General features: G+C 33.9%; 1 protein-coding gene across 7 annotated transcripts in view; it reads right to left on the reverse strand.

The window, feature by feature from the left end:
* LOC144454010 (synaptotagmin-like protein 5) overlaps positions 1-22,982 on the reverse strand; it is a 160,601-nt gene that overhangs the window by 17,145 nt on the left and 120,474 nt on the right. For 3 of the 7 annotated variants that reach the window (XM_078145408.1, XM_078145406.1, XM_078145407.1), the window contains 4 exons: positions 20,885-21,181; positions 15,780-15,949; positions 4,925-5,035; positions 1,794-1,838 (listed from right to left, as the gene is read on the reverse strand). In XM_078145408.1, coding sequence (XP_078001534.1) covers positions 1,794-1,838; positions 4,925-5,035; positions 15,780-15,949; positions 20,885-21,181 — 623 coding nt within the window. The remainder of the gene's footprint in view (positions 1-1,793; positions 1,839-4,924; positions 5,036-15,779; positions 15,950-20,884; positions 21,182-22,982) is intronic. The other 4 variants (XM_078145412.1, XM_078145411.1, XM_078145409.1 and 1 more) reach the window with 3 other exon arrangements.

Consider the following 22,982-nt stretch of genomic DNA (forward strand, 5'->3'; position numbering starts at 1 on the left):
ATGGTGAGGAATATAATATGGCAAGGGTTGTTTGGCTTATCTGGAGAATCTTGTCATCGAACCTTTAGATTCCCATAACAGCAATAATGTTGAGGAGTTCATTACGAACAACTACCTCTGAATTATATATTAAGTTTGTTGTACACCAAGAATAAAAAGCAATCAATGCCTCAAGTACAATAATCAGGAAATTGCAAGGGTTTACTGGCTTTCACACCCTGAGGCACAACATGCACTTTGTATAAGCAGCAAATGAGAGCACAAGCATGAGCTGGCCATTAATCTCTACATGTTGTTGATGACACCTTTTATCACATCAATGCCAGAGTCAACTACGTTAGTGATGGACTAATCACTACATTTTGTATTTTAAAAGGGATCGTTGTCTCTGCATTATTTTGTTAATATCTACGATTGAATGCCACCCAGTAACTTTAGTACAACATAATTATATTCTAATGCAAATTATTGCCACCCTACTTGTTACTTTTACATGATATAGTTTGATGATAAAATGAAACACAACATAATTATATAGATTTATTTTGATTGCAAAAATGTAATTAACAAATGACTAATTATTATCATGAGAATTTACTTTATGTAAAAAAAACACATGTGCATGTAGTTTATGTTCAGGAAGACATGAAGAAGTACATGCAAGTCTACATATATAACCCTTCCTGGGTATGTGTCTGTGACTAATACTCCTGTCTAGATGGTGTTACTATGCTGTACTGACCTTGTATAGAAACTTTTCTGGCGATATGTACCTGTAACTAACACTCCTGTCTAGATGGTGCCACTTTGTTACATGCATAATGAACTTGTTACACAATCCTTCCTGGCTATGTGTCTGTAACTAACACTCCTGTCTAGATGGTACCACATTGCTACAAGTATAATGAACATACAAAACCCTTCCTACCTATATGGTGCCACTTTGCTTCATGTATAATGAACTTATATAACCCTTCCTGGCTATGTGCATGTAATTCTAACAATCCTGCCTAGATGGCAACACTTAGCTAAACTGAACTCGTAGATTGATTCATTCTTCCTGGCAATGTGTCTGTAACACTAACCATCCAATCAAGAGAGTGGCACTATTTATACAAATATTAGTAGTTTCATTCATTACTGTTTTGTTTACGCCATAATTACCCCTTCTTGCTTATAAAATAACTCCTGCTTTGTCACCAAATTACTATAAAGTTATGACAAAATCCATCACCACTGGTTTGACTGATATCGTAACATCTGAGAAACATTTCAATTCATTTGATTATTCATTTTTGATTGTCTCATTGAAAAAACTGTGAAATCTATTCAGATTTTCCAACAATTTAAATGATTTTGTATTTAGTCTTACAATTGTCTTTAATTGGGGTAATATATCTATCACATTGAAGTAGCACCATTGACTCTATGAGGATGTTTTAATTCTACTTCTCTTTAATTAAGTTCTAAGTAAATTTGGGTAGAATTCCACACAGATGAGGTATAGATGAAATCAAAGCATAATTACACAAACTGACTTCAGCTTTTCTCATTTAGCTAGACAGATATCACGTTTATCTAATGCAACGACAACTTCCTGTAGTTTGTGTGTGCAAAGAATACTCACTTCCAGGGTTTGTAAGTTAGGACAGATTATAGATTACTACATGTTAAAAGGTTTCAGTTACACTTCAGTTTATCATGTGTCCTCAAATGTGCAAGTACATTATCTGTGAGAGCTTTCCTATCTTATGTAAATGGTGTTAGAATCTTTCACTTCTCCACAAACTTACATGCACACGTGTGTTTTTTACTTTGCCTCGTTTCAATACAGACGACTGACCACAGACAGAAAAGGAAAAGAAACGAAAAAGAAATAAAGTTAATAGCATAATTTGAAAGATTGAAAAAAGGAGAGATTTGGGTAGTACGTCACGGAAAATTAAGTGTGAAATAAAACATTTAATAGAAATTCACAGCAGTCTGGAAGATCTTATGCTATTGATACAATTGATGATATTAAAATACATAATATGGAGAAACAATTATTTGTTTTCATCAAGGGTAAAAAGTAAAGTGAGAAAAGCATATATTTAAATGTCTTCATTTAAAATCAAAACTTATGCATAGATGGTAATTCATAGTGATAGGATGGAGTCTTGCTGATCAAAGATACAGTTGATACATTTCAAAATTATAGAAGATTCAAATAATTATTGTATTCATTTTATAAAATTTGAACATTCTAAATTAATTCTCCTGGACAAAATAGCAATCATAATGAAGTTTAGTTAAAGAGAAATTGATAATTCTTATGATTTGAGTTGTGCCAGATAACTAGCAGGACACAGCTCACTCACCCAATAGTTACATATTGCTAAGTAAAATGAGAATTTTTACGTGCACTTGGCATCTGCCGAAAAAGATAGACTCTATTCATCTTATCAAATTTCGTAACTGGGATATTTTTTACTATAAGCACTTGCTCTGACAGGAATCACATATTTCCAAGTGTACTATAGTGGCAAATACATCAGAAAGGTATTGTGAAAGACCTTTGTGCTCAAGATAACAATTAGGGTAGGTCAGTTGTAAATTACAACACTAGTGTGAAACCCACTGGATCTATTTCTCACATCTATTTCACCGAGAATTTCGTGACTGAGATTTCTTACAATCACACTTTTCCAAGTCTACTTCAGTGGTAAATTTATCTGTTAGCTATTAAGAAAGACATTTGAGTTCAAGATAACAATTAGGGTGGATGAGGTGAGATCTGACACACTCGTGGGAAAGATACTGGATCAATTTCTCGCATCTAGTTTCGAATTTCGTGACTGAGATTTCTTACAACCACACTTTTCCAAGTCTACTTCAGTGGTAAATTTATCTGTTAGCTATTAAGAAAGACATTTGAGTTCAAGATTACAATTAGGGTAGATCATGGGAACTGAGACACTAGTGTGAAATCTGCTGGATTAATTTCTCTCATCTATTTTCAGGATTTCGTGAAAGTGAGATTTTCCACAATCACATACTCTAATTGAAATTTTTCTAACTCTGCTACAGTGGCAAATATGTCAGTTTGCTATTACGGAAGATATTCGAGCTCAAGATAACAATTAAGGTAGGTCAGGTGAGATCTGAGACACTAGTGTGTAAAATGCTGGATTAATTTCTCTCATCTATTTTACGATTTCGTGACTGTGAGATTTGACTTACTCTTACAGATGATTACATTTTTGTGTGTCTGCTTCAATGGCAAATTTATTATCAATCAGTTTGCTGATACAAAAACCACATCAGTTCAAAATGAGAATTAAGCAGGTTTGGTTATAGAGCCAAGACAATGGCATGAAAGATACCCGATTCAATTCGCTCGTCTATTTTAGAAATTTGTGCCTGTGAGATTTGCTTCAATTACAGTAGGTGGAAGGTTAGATCAAAGACACTTCTGTGTGTTCTATCATACTCTCTCAACCGTTTATGTTTCTGTATCTTAGGTGAACAGACGTAGATCTTTTTAAACACCCAAAAATGGCTAGACTACAAAATTTCATGAAATGAAACACACATAATGTACTAAATGGGTCACTACTTAATAATAGTGGCATGTTGACAGCAGGTATCACTATGCTATAAGTGCAATTGCTTGGATGTAATTTGTTAATGTTGATCTACATTTTCAAAAAGTATCTAAAAATCAAATTACCAAAGACTCTGCTATTAGCAACTGGTTGAAATGTATGTCAAGCAACAGTTAGATGAACATAATTATTTTGCTGGTTTATCTGTCGTAAAGTGAGGGCTACTGTGTACTGATAATACTGCATCATGACCAACATTCTGGTCATACCTGAGACATCAGTCAACAAAATTTCCAAATCTGATGACACTGAATTCTGTCTCATTCCTTTTGTTCTTTGAAATTTGACAGTTTTGGTTTATAGTTTTGAATTTGAAACTTCCTAAGTTCAGTTTGAATCTCACCACTTTCGTCCAAAAATCTGCTTAGTAGGTGCCAATATACAATATAGCCAGAATTTCAGAGAGCTTTTTACCATAGAAAACTACTACAGTCTACACTCTATGTGTTGTACAAATGTTTTTGAATCCTTCTCCACATCTACATGTAGAGCATTAAGGAGCTGGGATGAAATTTCAAATCCAAACAAAGCCACATACACAGCAATTAATTAACATCATTCTTGTGTTGTTAATCAATCACAGAATGCTACCCAATGATAAGTTAGTGTTTATTGGGGGCAGTTACATAATATCTAAATATGTTATTATATGTCATGTCGGGATACTAAGTTGTTTAAATCATTCTAACAGTTGGGGTTACTTATTTGTATAAACCACTTTTGGTTCATGACTTCTTGGAGCTACCCTAGACAGATTAAAGGACCCCCCCCCCCCCCCCCCCCCCCCCGCCCTCCCCCACAACAAATAGCCTCTAGAATTGCATTAGTTGCTGGTCAATTATATCTCTAATACCATTTTCATGATATCCTCTGTAATAATTACACATTACAATCATATTACAAATTTACCTAAATTTACATTTCTGGGAATAAATCAACATTACACAAAGTTTCATATTGTGCAGAGTATCTGTACTGTGATAGCTTTTGTAACAGAAAGTGTAAAGGGAGCATTGCGTACATGCCAGAAGCTCACATTGAATTTGTTTTTGTTCATAGACAGGTACTACCAACAAGTCTTAGTGGCATTATGTGACCAAGACAAAGTTTCACTCACAACAAATATTGCATGTACAGGTGGGTTTGCTGTAGTAGGATTTTGCTAGATGTGGGAACTGTAGAAGGAAGCAACATGATAGCTTTGGAGTGCAAAGATGGCAGACATAGCTATACATGTATACTAGTAGTTTCTGTTGCATTCATTGATGTGTGCTTACCAGTGTATTAGAGGAAAGATGACTCATTCTTGCTGGTGAGCTGGTAGCTGAATTACTGGAATGTGGTTTGAAATGTTTGTCTATGTCTTCACGTTCATCTTCAACAGGTACCTAAAATGAGATATATTTAAGAAGAAGTGGACAAAACCACCACCAAGAACAAAATGTGAGATGTGTTTTGTAATATACAAATACAAGTTATCCTATGTGTAATGTGTATTGAAGCAAACAGTAAAATCAAAGTAACAAATAATTTCCACCAAAAAATCATTCAAAAATAGAGACATGTATAAATATTTAATCACCCCATTGAAAATAATAAATATGAACACTCAAATCAAACGACTTCTAACAAATCACTCAAAAATAAACACATGTATTCCAATCATGCCTAACTTGAGTAAAATAAACAAATTGTTAACTATAGAAATGTTAGCATATGTTCATGATTCAAACATCAAACATCAAGTTAGTATAAACATCACATGTTAAAATTATTTCAAATAAAGTTATAAAAACCACACATATTAGAAGAGTTAGGTATTATATCAACTAATAAAACTGGGGGAAGAGAAATGCAACATAAATCCAAAGAAATGGATAAATTATACCTGAAGATACTTATTAATCAACTCGGCAATCCAACCAGTCTATGTATGACATGCATTAAAAGTAAAATAATATACATCAACTGAAAGGAATTCATTTCCTACAATATATCTTATTTTACAAGTTATGGTAATATGTTAATAAACATTACATGACTTGTACACCATCCAAGTAATTCATAACTTCTATAATATATAATTATATTCTACGTGTCTGAACATATTATCACACATTCATAATAATACATATCATATTTAAAAGGCACACACATTCAATCTTTTAAGCCATATGTCATCCAATGATGTTAATACCTACACCTAATACCAATCACTCAACAACACTGTTACAATGAACCATTCAATCTGACTGGACCTATTACTACAAAGTTCAAAATAGTAATGCTAGAGGTACGCAACATATTCCAAAAGGAAACAAATTTTATAAAAATTCCATATATATCATCCAATGATGTTAATACCTACACCTAATACCAATCACTCAACAACACTGTTACAATGAACCATTCAATCTGACTGAACCTTTTACCAAAATGTTCATGATTGTAAAAGCTTGAGGTATGCAACATATTCAGGAAGTATATCACCGATCTTTTAAACTGCATTATCACGGTCTCACATTGTTTGTATTTGTTTGTATTATTCATCCTGTCCACTCAGTCTGCCTTTTACAAGTAAAATCAAATACCTATCAATGTTTATAATACCTATTTTTAGTAGCATTACAATTCTAATTAAGTTTAAATTATCCATGAATGTGGAAATACAGCTTTTAGACACTGATTATTTTTATCACGTATTCTTCCTTCTTTGTATCAATAACCTATTATTAATTAAATCACTTCTGATTCACATATTAATTCCTTTTATCTTACCAATTAAGTCAAATATTTAACTAATTAATATGAAAATTAACAATTACAGTTATAATAACTAAATTAATCAACTTTAAACCATTGTGTTGGACCACTTGCAATAATTATAATTACACATTAAACACAAGGTAAGTCTAAAATTTGCATTTAATACTTTTTACTAATATTTTTTACTATAAATAATGGGAGTCAAAAATCAATTACTATGCTACTAATATTTTTTTAAATTACAGTCATTTAAAATGTACCTATTCTAGAGCAAGTCCAATAAGTAGATAAACTGCCCCGACGGAGTTGATCTGAATGAATAATTCCAATTATCAGTTTGTGTTGACATACATCCCTTACACTTTGTTGAATAAAAAAAGCATCTGTTAATACTTTAGAAATTTGTGTTATTTGAAATACAGTTCTGGCATGACATTAGAAGGGTTTCCTTGCATTGTTAGATGAATTGACTGCATTGTAGGAATTTCATCAACATTTTTATACTTATAATAGATTAAGTCATTGGAGCATTTGTGAGAGATACTCGAAATTTGATAAAATCCATTTTTTTCAATAATTATCATCTTTTCCATTTCTTCAAAAATCCTCTTTTCAGTAAAATCTTAATCTCTGCTTCTTTTCTCCTCAATTCTCATTCTGAATGTTAACACTTAGATTATGAATGAATATATTTCACATTACCAATACATCCACTGTTAATTCTTCTTCAAAAAACTATATCATACTAATATTACAGACATTGAACCTTTCATACTTTGACCTTTGACATAGCAATGCATCGTGGGTAAATCCAATATGGCAGCAAATAGCATTGGGACTCATTTTGATGATATATGTTCAGTCAAGTCAGGTGAATGACAAAGCCAAAATTGATTTATATTGATGGACATACACATATCATTGAAGTTACAACTGTGGTGTACATGTCACTTGTTCCACATGAATAGTTTTGGATCTCTGGGCAGGATAGAAATCCAATCAGAGACATGAATTCCTCCTGTGGCCAACTGCTATAACATTTGGGAATCATTAATACTGACTGCATGATCGATAACATGTATGCATAACTTTTTCTGTCCAGCTATAACCAGGGAGACGTACAGTCTTTTTTATGCATTCATTCAAGAGTAATTCTTGGGTGTTGAATCCATGTATCACTGGATAAAAACCAAATATTCTCTTTGATGTGACAAACATAATTGCTAAGAATTAGTTTAATGTAATATCTCCCTTTTGTGGACTATGATAAATATGATATAATAACTGACAAACAAAATGTAGAAATCTGTAGTTTTTTAAAAAAAGAGTTGAGAATTATAGTCTGAACAGGACTGTATGCGATATGTGTGATTTGTTTTTGTTTTTATGTTTTTATTTTTGTTCAACTGTAATTGAGCGATAGATGTATTACATATTTATACAAATGGATTTCTATTATATTGTGTTAGTGAACTCAAATAAAAGTACTGTTGCAATAATTTCAGGTATTTTAAAGTGAAGAAATAACCCCCCCCCCCCCCCCCCCCATTATCAATTATAATATTTCATAAACGTTGTGATTGCACGACAAGGAATTATGCATGCTGCTTATAGTTCACTGTATACACTAGGGATTTCAGTAAATTCAAATTTTGTTTCTTCTGGTGAAACTAACACAGTAACTATATTTGCATCCATAACAACTTGTCTGCTCCTTGAATTCTAACATATTAATACCAAGCCTGACTGAACTTTGACTATTCTCATCAATATTGTACTGCATTGGCTAACAATTTGAATTCACTGTCATCACTGATGGCTTATATATGAATACAGTAACAGTATATTGTAAAATTATATTCGACATATATGTATGTATGTATGTAGTTCAAACATGTTAATATGGTGAAATACCTTGCTGACTTTACTTCTGTATTATAATAATTACTCTCCTTAGCAAATACAATCTTTGTCTTTCAATTAACAACAGAAGAATGATATATAAACCTATGATGTAAATAACTAAACACTCAGCTAAGAAAGCAAGGTTAAAGTTACAAATTCATAAAGCTTCTTTGTGACTCAAATGCTCACCTATCTTTCTAGGAATCACATTCAGACATTCAACTTATATGCATAAAAATCTCGATGAATATTTCAAGAAATTTCATATCAAATTTTATCTGATCAGAATTTTCATATTTAGGCTATATAAGTGTGGCTCTCTAGAGAAAAATGGTGAATATATTTATGAGTAGTACACTCTTTACTATGCAGAGCAAAGCTAGATGAAGCCACCTGCGCGCTCCAAATACACATCCATACATTTCATTTTCTGTCATATCATATTGACTTATGATTCATTTCTATTAAGCCTATTATCCATCTATTTAATAATGTATTGCCCAAGGTTTCTACATAGTCAACCTAAAATTAGGCCCCAAATGTCAATTCTATGCAAGTCGGAGAGAAACAATGTGTTTAGTAGCATGATTCCTCTATCAGTTCGTTTGCAAGCATTCGTGTGTGGAAAAAAACAAATTATGTTAACCTTAACCCATTTTGTTTTTTTTTTAGTTTGGAAATATTCAATAGCATATGAATAACCCCACCCAATACCTATTCCAAGAAAATGGAATATAAAAAAGTTTTATCTGCATATGAGCAAATGATTTTGATTATGAAGATAACGCCATGTACTGGAATAAAATTTTAAAAAAATGCTTATTATAAGAATTTAAATAGTAAATAAATGATTTGCTTTCATAGTGAACGCATTTGTCTAATTTCTATATTACTTGCAGAAGATGAATCATAATGGTATTTTGCGAGAATGAATGTTCATAGACTCTGGGCTCAGAATTAGTAAATGAAATTTCTACACACAAGGTCAAAACATTTCATGGAGGTGAACCCCAATTTTTTTGCTGATATCTCATCAGCATCTTTAAGTACACACCTCTGTTGATGGTGGCAAGACATCAGCGAAAAATTTAGGAATCAAATCCAAGAAATTATTTTTGAGTCTGTGAGTAGAAATGTCATCACTGATAATATTTTGATTATGAATGTAAAGCATGTTATCTAATGTAATTATCAAAACCTTCAGAATTCAAATTATTGCTTTCATCTCGTTTATCATGTGATTTCTATAAATACTTCTAGTAGTTATATTTTGCTTACGATGGTACATGTACGTTATCGGTTAAATTATTAATTGCTTGACAATTCAAATGTTCTCTCAAATATCAAAATAACTAACCCCATGCTTTCATTTCACCAACATGTTTGGGAATTGTAATTTCTACAAATACTTGGCAAAGACTGTCAGTACCATTTTGATGAAGAAGGTACAAGTATGTTATCTATGAGATTACTGAATGCTTTTTAGAATACAAATAAATAAATCCACTTGCTTTCATCTGCTTACGTTTCACAATCATGTAATTTCCACAAGCATTACATGTACACTGAAGACTAAATGCTACAAGAATTAAAAGTAGAAACTCAAACTCAAGAAAGAGAGGTAGGTAAATTTAAACGGCTACGCACAATATCATGATGATGTGAAGTCCTATGGTCATTGTAGTATGCCATGATGGGGGAGACAGTAGCAGACGATACTTTCAGTCAGTTCAGTCAGCGTACGTAGTTCAGCCAACATACGTGATTCAATGGTACTTGCTCCACATTTCACGATCACTGCACAGAGAATACCCTTGTATAACTCATTTGAGGCACATTTACGTGGATCTTCCAAGCAACACAAAATTGTTTCTCTAATCCTGACCAGATCCTGCTGGGAAATTAAAGGCTTCCTTCCATAGTATCCGGCAATTCCACATTTAGAAGGGGAGTGATGAATTTGTTCTGTGTCTGGCAATTTGTATCTAATGTACATGTACGTTTAAGCTATCACACAATTTACACTGTGCTGACTGAGCATTCCATTTCTACATTAATTAATCATCATTATCAACATATGCAGATTTAACTGCTGTGGTTGCCATGGTTATGAGTCATTAGTATTCTGTTTATGCTAAGACGAAACTGTCTCAATTCATGTGTAGGATATGTGGGTCATGCAGAGTGAGTCATAACATGAAGTCAGTGTGTTAACGACCACATCTGTCGGGTAATTATGGTACTATTTTACAGTAATATCTAAGGCATATAATCTATACTTTCACTGTTTTTTTCCTAGTCATTTCAGTTTTATGTGAAACGATTATACCTGCACATTCTCCTCTCATAACAATTACAAGCTAGACTATTTGATAATCATTATTATAGCTGGCCCTTGGCTGGAAATAATGTGTGGTTAGAACTCAATGGAAATGTCGTATAATGAGGTGATTCAATATGACAATTTTTTTTGGAGTTAAGAAATGAGACTACTCAATCATTTCTACATTTCATCTTTAATGAGTGATGAGAGACAAGGCAGCAGTTAATGGTGATTACCTGTACTTGTGACTAGAATAACATAACAAGCATGTGGTTTTAGTCATATTTATAAAATAACTAGAAAAGTAGCTAATGATCATTACGTTTGTCAGTGACTAGAATAATGCAAAAAACATTGCTTTTATTGAAAAAAATACAAATAACCAATTTGTTCCTAAGGCCTAAAATAAAATGTGTTTCCGATTACACTCAATTTTAGAATAGGTGGGATAGTTTGATCTTTGTTTTCCCTGTGCGAGTGTCTAGTTCAGGTAGTTATGTTTTCCATTGTTTTCCATATGGTCTGTGTTATTGGTTTCTTCGCCATTACAGACTGAAGAACACTTTTATAATGTCTTTTTAAGTCTTGCGAGACTTCGCAATTTTATTATATTTTTCACAAATACCGGTACATAAAAAAAAGTTTAGGGTAGTCTGTTAAAAATTAGCTAAGGTCAAGTATAAACTGGAACCAAAACAATTTCTTTGTTTGTTCCTAATAATACACAAACCTTGTGGGTTTTTAGTCATAAGAATTAAGATAACAAATAAACTCTTAGTATAATAAATACAAAAGAAGTATTTTTTAGTTTATAAAATAAAAGTACTAATTTGTTCCTAACATAATACACAAACCAAGTGGGGTTTTTTTTGGCATAAGAATTAAGATAACAAAAAACCCTTAGGCTAATTTATCACCAATATAATAATAAATACACCGAATGTGATTTTTTAGTCACAAAATGTGTTTTTTTAGTCTAAAGAATTTAGCTAATGAAAATACAAATTAATCTCTTCCTAGTATAATGCCAAAAATAATCATGTAGTTTTTTAGTGATTTCAATAAGATGAAGAAAATGAAAAAGACAACCTAATCTGTCCCTAATATAATGCACAGCCTTATTGTGATTATTGAATTATTTGCATAAAATAATGAAATGAACTCAAACTACTCTGGCCCTTAACTATATACAGTGGAGCATTATTGTGCTTTTAACTAAAATGACACAGTGACTGATTATTTTCACAGTTCATTATCTGTCAATTATACCTTTATTTAATATTGCAGTCTATCAATTTAGGTTAGATGAAAATCAATTTTTCTTTTTTAGGTTGTATGACTACTAATTTCAGTCAATGATTGAAGCAAAGTATATGATGTAAGTAAACTAGACTGTGATTAATTCCATTGAAGCTTAGTGCAGCTATTTCCATGATATGAACTTGTAATAATATATTAATATCACTTTCCACAGCAGCCAAGTATATTATTGTCATGACAACAGACTGTTTTAACATTTTTTCAAATTTTTGCTTAAACTATAACCACTCATGTCCATAATAAGCTTTATACACAAAAGAGGAAAATTTCCGCTGAAATGTTATATTCTGAAGAAATTAACAGTATTATTCATATTTTTTGTTAAAATTATAGAAACACCGACTATTCAATATCTCATATTATTATTCTCGCTTGCTTTCTGTACACTGTAATGGATTCTCTTTTGAGACACAATAAATTATTCAATGTTTTTTGGAAATGTACTGATAGCATTATAAATAAATCCCTTTCATTTTTATGACGAGTTAATAAAAGTCAATGTTCCCAAGTTTTGTTAAATATCGTGAATTGAATTTGTTGCACCACAAAAGATATTACAAGTTCTATAATACAATTTTTAAAAATCAAGAGGCAAGAATGTATGATTCTGATATTTATCCCAATAATTAATCTTAAAGTGACATTTGACAATGAAATTTTTAGTTTTTTAAAAAACTATATGCTGAAATTATTTTTTTCTTCAAATTGGTGTCAAGTGCCACATTAACACTAACACATGCCTTCAAAGGCTTTAAAAATTGTCTTCTGGCATTTTTGTTATGTTAGCATTGTTAATGGCAGCATCATAGGCATGTCCTGGAAATTTCAGTATAAATGATTACATACTAAAATGACAAACATGTATTCCATATACCTGTATATGCCTGAATACCAGGTTAAATTCTGTGGTTTAGAACATCAGAGTAATATCCATTATGCAATTTGTATACTCCATTCAGAAGTACTTTTTATACACAGCAAAACATACCTCCCAAAATGTATAACCTAATGCACCTGTGCCTCTTTATAACTTAAACCATTCTCAATACTTACTCCAGTGACACACTCTGGCATCATTTAACTTGTAATACAGATACTGCAGAATTCAGATATGGATTTCTGACATGGCTTAGTTAACAAATCTATCAGTTACCATAAATCAAATATGATGATTCAAATAAATTCAGTTGAGATTTTTGTCTCAACAAATACTTCACAATATAAAATATATTTTTAACTCTGACCTGAAGGCTATACAGCTGCAGTGTCTGATCACTAATGTACCCTGACTCTAGGGACAGTTTAACTAGTGTGAGCAGGTGGAGTAGTAAATTTACCGACAAAGTGAAAGTCATTATATTTTATTTCTTTCTTGGGTTACTAGATTCTATTAGCTGTTTTTCAGATGATGATTTAACAAATCATATTTTTAATAACATTCTGTATATCTACAGATTACTATTTTTATATTGAATTTAAAAAATTGTGTTTATTATTAATTTTACTCTGGAAAAGGTTCAGTGGCCATATTACACAGCAAATGTTTGTTAAATCTCAATATGTGACTGAGTGATATAACATTCCTTTTGTGTTGCAACAATATTTTAATGCATTCTGTGATAAATTGCATCTTGTAGATTTGATGTGCACATGCACACAGACAGACAGACAGACACACACACACATGTATGCACACACTGTCTATGAATACTAATATCTATGAATTTAGAAAGTATGCTCATACATACACAGTCATGTACACGTGATATTCGTTTATACTACTAATGGAACATTACAGTATGTGTACCATATAAGGCTTACAAGATAGCCAGACAGGTGATATTATCTCATTACATACATGTATATGTATACGGTATGTACAGAAGAAGCACCGATAGGGTATATATAGGTAATGATTGTTATACCGTTTGACAGTCAGAATTTCCTTATAAAATGACCAGGCAATAAACCACATCACAGGATATATGCACATGACAAGATGTACATGCACTGACTTTGAATAAACCCAGAGTCTAAAATCATCATAGTTTTTCACTTTGATACTTGACCATTAGTAAAATGTGCAGTCATAATCTCATATGTTTATCATGAATCCATAAATAAAAAAACATTCATTCTGATATTGATTGAACATCCTGCTCAGTGAGTTATTCAAAAATTTTCTTCTGTACAAAATTAATAAGATTGCACAAAACTTTATTCCAGATTTATGGCATGTTTTTTGGTGCATACTCTTTCAAGCAATATTCTGATGTTGGAATTTGTGGCAGGTCTACAGCTTTCAAACTTCTGGTGTTTTCAAGCAGACAGAGAAACAAGTGGCATTTCATTTTTGTTGTTGAGTATACCAGTTTGTCAATGATGAGTTAAAGGAGTGAAGCTCACAAAGATTTGAATTATGGTGATATCAGTAGTGTTATGAAATTATTACACAGATGTAAAGACTTGAATTAGACATTTTAGATTAGCAGAAGAATTTATATTCTTGTGTTATTTCAAGCGCTAGAATGTAGCTACAGTTGACTACGTGTAGTTAAAAATAGATGTGCGATTCATCTGAGAGAGCAATACATATGTACACATAGGAGTCTATGAGCAGGGTGACTTCGATGTTAAAATGGCAAATGTTAACCTGTGATTTTAAAAGTGTCTATTACAGGTATATGTTTTGACCCAATAGATTCTGTTGTCCTTACTGGCTCACCTTGAATTAGGATTTATAAGGTGTGAAAGGCTATTGTCTGCCAGAGATGTAGAAAAGAGTAATCCAGAACAAAAGAGTGATGTTCTCTAATCCTTATCAGGTAACAGTAACACGAGAAACTAGGACTGAATCCCCGGCCTTTAAGTTCAAATTTCTTGTATGAAACATTTCAACTTTTATGCCTAGCAGGTAACATTACCAAAACAGGGGCAGGGTCAGACACTATTCTGTCCATCCTGTGATCTAATTCATCACAAACTAATGAACATCATTCTGTAATCTATGAACTTTAATGTATTGGGAATATTCAATTTTTTTGCACATAACCTGACCTCTTCTTTGCACATGTGTGCATATAAGTATCTACATTTTATCTATGAGTAACTTATGTTTTGACTTTGTGATGTTTTGAATTGGATGGCCAGCTTCATTGCATGCAATGGAATACTGGTACATCAGCAAGTTAATGATGGAATTGTTTGTACATGTTGGTGAACTATCATATTGTTGATAAAGATTCCGCAAAATTATTGCAATCATATGTTTTAGTGGATTAAAAGTTGTTGAAACTAATAAGCAAAAGGATGTTATTAATTTGTGCCCAGTACTGGCAGTAGGGAATATATGCCTTGATGTGCTTGGACTGAAAAGTTAATTTTGGACAGCAGAATCATCGGCGACATGCATTTTGATACATGAATTGTAGTGAATAGTTAGCATTTCTAGTCTAATGATGAATTATATTAATTACATGTGTATGAATTAATAGGCTGTGTTAATGTGTATCTGATGGTGTATCCCAAGTTTTGTTGTATTTTGTAAATTTTGAAGAGTTAACTGAATGCAAGCTAACAATTTGATTACTGTGGCTTGAATTCCTTTCAGTTAGTAACTTCTCAAGCATTGTTAAAATGCTATACAAGTGTATAAAAGTGGCATGCCTTATCAATTTTTTTAAAAAAAAGCAAGCAAGGTGCACCAGGAGACTTGTAAATTATAATTACAAGGGGAAGAAATAATTGTGACAGAAAAAAACATTGGGTTATTGCGGGATTACACCTAGAGAGATTTGTTGACAGACTGATATACTCACAGATTCAATGACTTCTATTGCAGGAACAGAGCCATTGCTCTCTTTCTGCCCACGTGATGATTTACCCTGTGCTATTTCTAATAATGTTAACTGTCGTTTCCATTTACCAGCCGTCGTTTTTACCTGTAGTGTCGGTGTAGAGCCTCCGCTTCGTTGATGTTCTGGTGAGCCTGGAATACGACAAGATTTATGGTAAATATTATCAGTATCTTGTTAAACATCAATATTTTCACCATCAGTCTTGCTACCCAAAAGGTGTTCCCATTAGGTGGACTTTATAATAAGGTGTCTTGTGGTGTTAACAGTTCTTATACGTGTACTGGTACATGTACTGTACTGTGCTGTGCACAACTTTAGCACAAAATAACGAACCTTTCACATGGAGCAGTCTTGTCATGATGAGAACTACATGTAGTCAGTCAAAATCATGCTACATTCAAGCACAACCATGACTGGTGGTCTTGGCATGGCAAGACATCTTAAGTCTGTGGCGAGTATGTCTTGTGCTAAAGTAGTGCACTGCACTGTATGTAAATTGCAATGTATGTGACAAGTTATTTACATGTAAAAGTGTGGGTATGTTGTTAGAAAGGTATACAATGTACTTTGAAGTTGACATGTAAATCTGCTAAAGTGTCTTTTACTATATCCATCAATATTGGTAATACATATTAAAATAGTTCAATTAATTGCTATGGTTTAACACTTCTGGTCATTACACTTTGAGTCATAAAGTAACAAAACATAACATAATGTACACATACCATTCAAAATTTGAAATCTGTTAACTGATCTACATACCAACTTCAAGCATTGGCTATTTAGTGTTGTGTGTGTGTACACTATATGTATATGTAGTTAAACTGTAAACCTGTCATTTGTGATATTACCCTACCACGATGAACTGCTTGATGGGGTGATTCAAGCCAAAATGATAAATTTCCAATCTTAAGGGATGTGTACATGTACATGTAGTTGACTTTAAATTATACATGCTCGACTTGTAGATTAAATGTATGGTGAACATGATTACAAAATTAACTAGGTTTAAAAAGTAGAACATTAGACACATAATATTATACACACGTACAGTGTAGACCATGCATTTATTATATGTAAGTGTCATTACACACTAAGTACCATTTAAAAAGAGCTTTACATAATGTATGTTTATCCTGTGTGTCTTGAAATTTTGTGTTGTTTTTACACGTAATCGTACACATAATTTTTATAACAATACAAAGTATATTATATACAGGTACAGGTAAGCGTGCATTTTATGGAGAACAGGAATGTTTTTACAAAATTACATTTACACCAATACGCAAGACTGTATGAGAACATGGACTTTATATTTGTAGAATACAACTGCTTCGAGTTCTTTGGACAGTATTATTCAGTACCTGTGGTGTACATTTGATTGGCAGGCAGTGTAGGCTTCTGATTGGCTGAAAAGCTAGGTACAGACTGATTTGATGGAGGAATATTTATATTGAAAATATGTGCAATTAAATTGGATAGTTCTGGACCTATCAATGGAACAATGTCTTCATCATAATTATCAGTATTATCACCAAAGAGTGAGGAATCATAGGGATAAGTGGTATTACTGTTAGTGTCAATGTTAGGGTTAGGGTTAGGTGAGTAGGGTCTGATGCTGGTTGTGGCAACTGAAGCAGACATTGTATCCCTTAACCTATCATATGATAATCCCTGTCCCTTCTCTAGGTCTGTGAGACTTTTCTCCTGACTGCCATGCTTGGCAGTAGAGGCAACCTGGCCAGATATTGTACTAAAGTGCTGGTGAGGCTTAACAGGGTTGGGTTTTGGGCCCTGGAACATACAACATAAATTACTTGGTTCACTGTGCAGTGATTCCCAGCTGCTCTGCAAAGGAAACTCTCTACACTGACTTGTACTACTCTGGTCCCCTACATAACTTCCCTCTGCAGAACTTCCACAATCATCAGACAAGACCTCAATATCATGTATCCATGCCCAGGGCCCTTGACTTGTTAAAGTTGACTTAAATTTACTAGGAGGACTTTCTTTAGTTGCCAATTTAGTTTCATATGGCTGAATCAAACAAGTTTTGGAATCTCTGCGAGAGACTTCACTTGGGATAGGACTTATATATTCTGCTATCTTATAGCTTTCGGTTCTTTTCTGGACCAAAGCTGTACTAACATCAGATCTTGTTTCAGACAATGGACTGCCATTTCTGCTTTTAAATATTGTAGTCAAACCAGCATAATCGTCATCAGAGCATAGCTCTTCATCTCGTGTAAGTGAGTGGGTGTATGTGTATGTAAGCTGACTGAATACCCTGTCTCTTTCCTTTGGTGGTAAGGATGCTGTTGGACTGGATTTCTTCTGTGTTCTTTGTGTTGTGGTGGTGTTGTCACAAGGCGTACTCCTGCCACAAGGCTCTGGTAGAGTGCGTGTCTGTGTCAAGTTGTAAGTATGCATGGATTGAGCTGATGTTTGATCTCCTGCACTAAGTCTTGTGCTGTAATCTGTTTTGGTAGAATTGCTATCAATAGGAAATTCTTTCTGTCTGGAAACCTCAAGCCTACTATGACCAGACTGATGGAAGTCTAGATGCTTTTGAACACCTACAGAAAATTTAGACGACCCATCAAACAAAGCACCTTGTACATCTCCTGAAGAATCTTTAGTTGGGCAACCCATACTGGCTGGTTTATTTCCCTTATCTGTCACCACATGTCCCAATTCTCTGACCACATCCTGATAGTTTGGTAGCAGGGGCCTACATGTATCTAAGTTACTGCTTTTCACTACAGATGGAGGTGAGGGTTTAAGACCAGGAACTAAAGGTAATGAGGTGATTTTACCTAAAGGAGGAGTGTAATAGACACTGTCCTGAGAACCAGTCATTAAACTGTGCACCGATGTAGTATCCTGACCTTTTGGAAGAGCTTTGGGAGTTAAAAAGATGTCATCATCAGACTCAAATAAGGTAGAAGGAATGGAGGTATCCCTGTCCAGGGGTGAGAAGAGAGAACTGTCAAAACCTTCACTCCCATAGCAGGAATCGATAGTTCTGCCAGTGGTAGAATCTGACACCTTACTGTCCAGCAGAACACCTGAATGTTTATGTGAGCCAACAAACTGGTCTCCTAGTGACTCATGTACATATAAATCTGCCTCTGTATTATCACCAAAATTTGACAAGATGTACTTTTCTGATATCTCAGAAATTCCCTGTGGACCTAAATCACCAGTATACATGTATGTTGCGTTTGCATCTGCAATATTCAGAGCACCACCAATAGCATCAGCAAGGTTATTCATGCTACGAACCAACCTTTTTTGAACTTGTGTCATTTCTGAATCAGTGCCTACTTTCAAATCAGACGGTCTGGAATCTAGCATACATGTACTACAAGAAGTAGGAATACTTTCTTTTGATAACTTTACTTTTGTACCTGAATCCAGGCCAGAGGAGAGGCTGAGACTATGCTGACAAGGTCTAGATGAAGTAGACAGTTGAAAGATCTGTGTTTGTGTTTGGAGTGTGTTTGTTTGTACACAGGATTGAATGCTCCTTTCACCTCTATATACTGGATCAGTGCATCTAAATTCTATACCACCAGTGCTATCTATATTGGGTGTTGGCATTGGGTTTGTCATTTGTATCACAGGTTTGGTAAAATTACCTTGATCAGGGTCCTCGCCACCTGATTTATGTACAAGTGCTGTGTGACATGTGCCTTGTCCCTTACCACACCATTCCCACTCTATATCTACATCTCGTTCAAAAATGGGATCTCTACCACCACTCTTACCTTCCTCTGAGGCACCATCTTCCTCATTGTTATCAGGAGGAATCTCAGCCTGCTCTTCAGAAGCTTTGTCACCTTTTGTTTTGAACACTGATGAAAGTGTTTGCAAATTAAAACTGACAGGCTTTGTTTCATGTTTGGTTGATGAAACGGATTCTTGTGTCTTTCTAAAAGATTTTAACACATTTACATTGAATTTGTTGGTGAAACTGTGAAACTTTGAGAACCTTTGGTTTGGTATTTCTTCTATGACTTCTTCTTCTTCTTCTTCTTCTTCTTCTTCTTCTTCTTCGTATGTGTCTGCTTGCCATGGACCATCCTGATTTGCTTGGATATGTGAGACTACTGGGAAGGAAAGATTTCCTTTATCTGCTTGTTCAAATATATCCTCAAATACATCTGGTTCAGTACATGTAGGTTCTGTCTCTTCTTTTTTCTTTCTTGAAAAGACAGAAGTACCTCTTTTGATACTTTTCATCTTTAATGACTTCTTTGACTTTTTTGTATTATTACCTTGTCTTAAGTTATCCTCATCAGCATGTTCCTGTTGATCACTAATTTGTAGAATTCCATCAGAACCATGATTTGATTTCCTTTCCTCTGTTTCATCACTGGGAACGTGTGCCCTACTGCCTATACTGTTTGTGTCTGAGACCAATTCTTGGCCACCACTAGAATGTACATCATGGTTTTCATCACTACTGGTCATGTTAGGCTGAAGAGAAGCCTCATTGGGTTCACGGTACAACTCCGAAGCAGTGTCATGCTTACGATGTGATTCTATAGACAAGGTTGCGGATGTTTCAACCCCTTCATCACCCTGCTCATATACATGAACCTCTATTTCTGTTGTCTCCTCAACCTTCTCTACCTTTTTCTTTTTCTTTCTTGAAAAGACAGAAGCACCTTTTTTGAAGCCTATATTTGAAAAAATCTTAGGTTTCTTTGACTTCTTTTTATCACTATTTTGGCCTGAGGTATCCTCAACGGTAAGTTCCTGCTGGTCAGCAATTTGATACACTTCATAACTATCATTGGAATTAAATGCCCTACTTCCTAATCTACCAGTGTCTGAAGCCAGGCTTTGGCCACCAGTATAACTTACTTCACTGGTAGTATCTAGAGGGGGCATTATGTTACTATCCTGCTCACTGAAATCACCCCCAAGATCTGAATTGCTTTGTTGCCTGAAAAGTGCATAATTACAATTAGTATCATTAAGCACAACAGAGGAATTACTAGCTTCAAGATTTAGCTCTGAAGAAGTGTCATTAACAGAAAAATTAGGGTGCTGCTTACGATGTGATACAATAGATGGTGTTGTAGATGGAGGCTTATCACTCTCATGGAAATTATCATTGAGTAGCGGTGCATTGACCATGGAAACAGCGACAGTAGAAGCAGTAGTTTCAGTTGAAGCAACTGTATTGATGGTTGAAATGGTTTTAGTAGATAAAGATGGTGATGGTGGTGGTTTAGATGATGGCGATCCTACAATGGTGTCACCATTGTGATGCCTGCTATTCTGGGATTCAACACCACTATCTGTGCTAGGCTCATTACCGCTATTTGGCTTATTACTGGGCTGGGCATCTACTGAAGAAGAGAAAAACATAAAAACCAAGAAAAGAATAGAAATGAAATGAGAGAACACAAAAACGAAAATGTAATAAAAAAATGGGGGAGAAAACAAATAGTGAAATCAGCAGCTTTTATACAATAAGCATTGATCACAGCATAAATAGTACAATGTCATTAAAATTAATGATAAGCATAACAGTTGAAATAAAAAACAGGTAAAGTGTGAACAAAAACAAGACTTGTCGAAAGTTAAAAATATGCAACCCAGTGTGTGGGTTCTATGTGCATTGAAGTCACCATTAAATCTGTGCTACCTTTATTGATACCCAGAGTTTAGTGAATGGGAAACACATCCCAAATGCATCATAACTTCTGTGCTCTAGCTATCAAATTACTAAATTAGTATACCAGATGTCTTTGCAGAGCTCTGAGCAACCTTGTGTTTTTCCTTTTATCATCCCCTAGTAAAATACTTCAGTCAACATGCAAGGAATCACACTATCTCTCAAAGTTTCAGCCCCTTGGCTTTTTACATCGTGATAGCCATAACCATGATTATGGTGCATCACATGTTATATGTAGCAATTACAGTTGGGGAGGTTAAAGCTGTATGATGCATGACTGTACAGTTGGCCGAGGAACATCATATTTTAAAGACATATTTCCAGTCATGTATCTGGTACTTTGAAGATGTATGTAATACATCTAAGAATGTTGATATTTTGAGATATGATTGGTTTCAGTTACAGCCAGGTACATCATGTATGTACACTGTATCATCCAACACTTCACAAGACTTACAAAGTTATACTACATGGGCATTCACTGGAAGAATTAGAGCTATTACAAGCAGTACCATGTCTTTTTATATCTCGTTGTTGACATTCTCAAAAGGTGTACACTTAAATACATGAAAACATGCAAGACCTCAATCTGATGTGCTTATTTCCATCGTTTTGTGTCGTTTGATTTTGTGGGAAGGCGGTAATCACTCAGTAAGAAATCAAACGACACAAAACGATGGAAATAAAGGTAAATAAAGCATTTCATCACATAAGATTTTAATCAGATTGGCAAGACCTGTGCAGGTACAACAACTTGTTCCATGTGAAAACTATTTTGTCAAGCAGTGTACACTAAGCATGCATAATGTGTAAAGTCCCTATGATACTGGTATATCATGCATTATGTGTATTTGGTGGTAGACCTGGATTTCTGTTGCAGCTAATTCTCAGCACATACGATATCATTGTATGAGTTGCTGTCTCCCTTGCTTGCAGAGTACATTATTTTGAAAAGAGCAAGATAGATTGGAATTAGGCATATATCTGAAGGACTATAGCCGAACATAAGAAATCCAAGCTATAATAACTTTGGATTGGGTAAATCAAGCAACAAACACATGTACAAGATTGCACTCTCTTTAACACATGTACATATAACAAACACGTACATACATGCATGCCGACGTTATGCATGTAAGTTATATTTTGAGCTAATGGTGTCCACTATAGCTTATTTTGATACATATTATGATGCACCTCAATTTCTTGTGACACATCAAAATTTGACCTTCTTAGTGCGACATCTAAATGACAATATTCACTTAAAGAGAAGTCAAGATTTTAACAATTTTGCCTTGCATTAGAGGTAACTGCTTTGCATCATGCCAAATGGCATGGGCACCATATTAAACAGACAAAAACTTGTACTCAAAAATATCATAAACAAGTACAAAATATACACCTGAGTTTTACATTTTTGCACACGAGTCATGTACATCAATGAAAAACCAAGTTGTTTTCAATCATCAAAA

This window comes from Glandiceps talaboti, chromosome 3 (assembly GCF_964340395.1).
Source record: "Glandiceps talaboti chromosome 3, keGlaTala1.1, whole genome shotgun sequence".
Taxonomy (NCBI): Eukaryota; Metazoa; Hemichordata; class Enteropneusta; family Spengelidae; genus Glandiceps; species Glandiceps talaboti.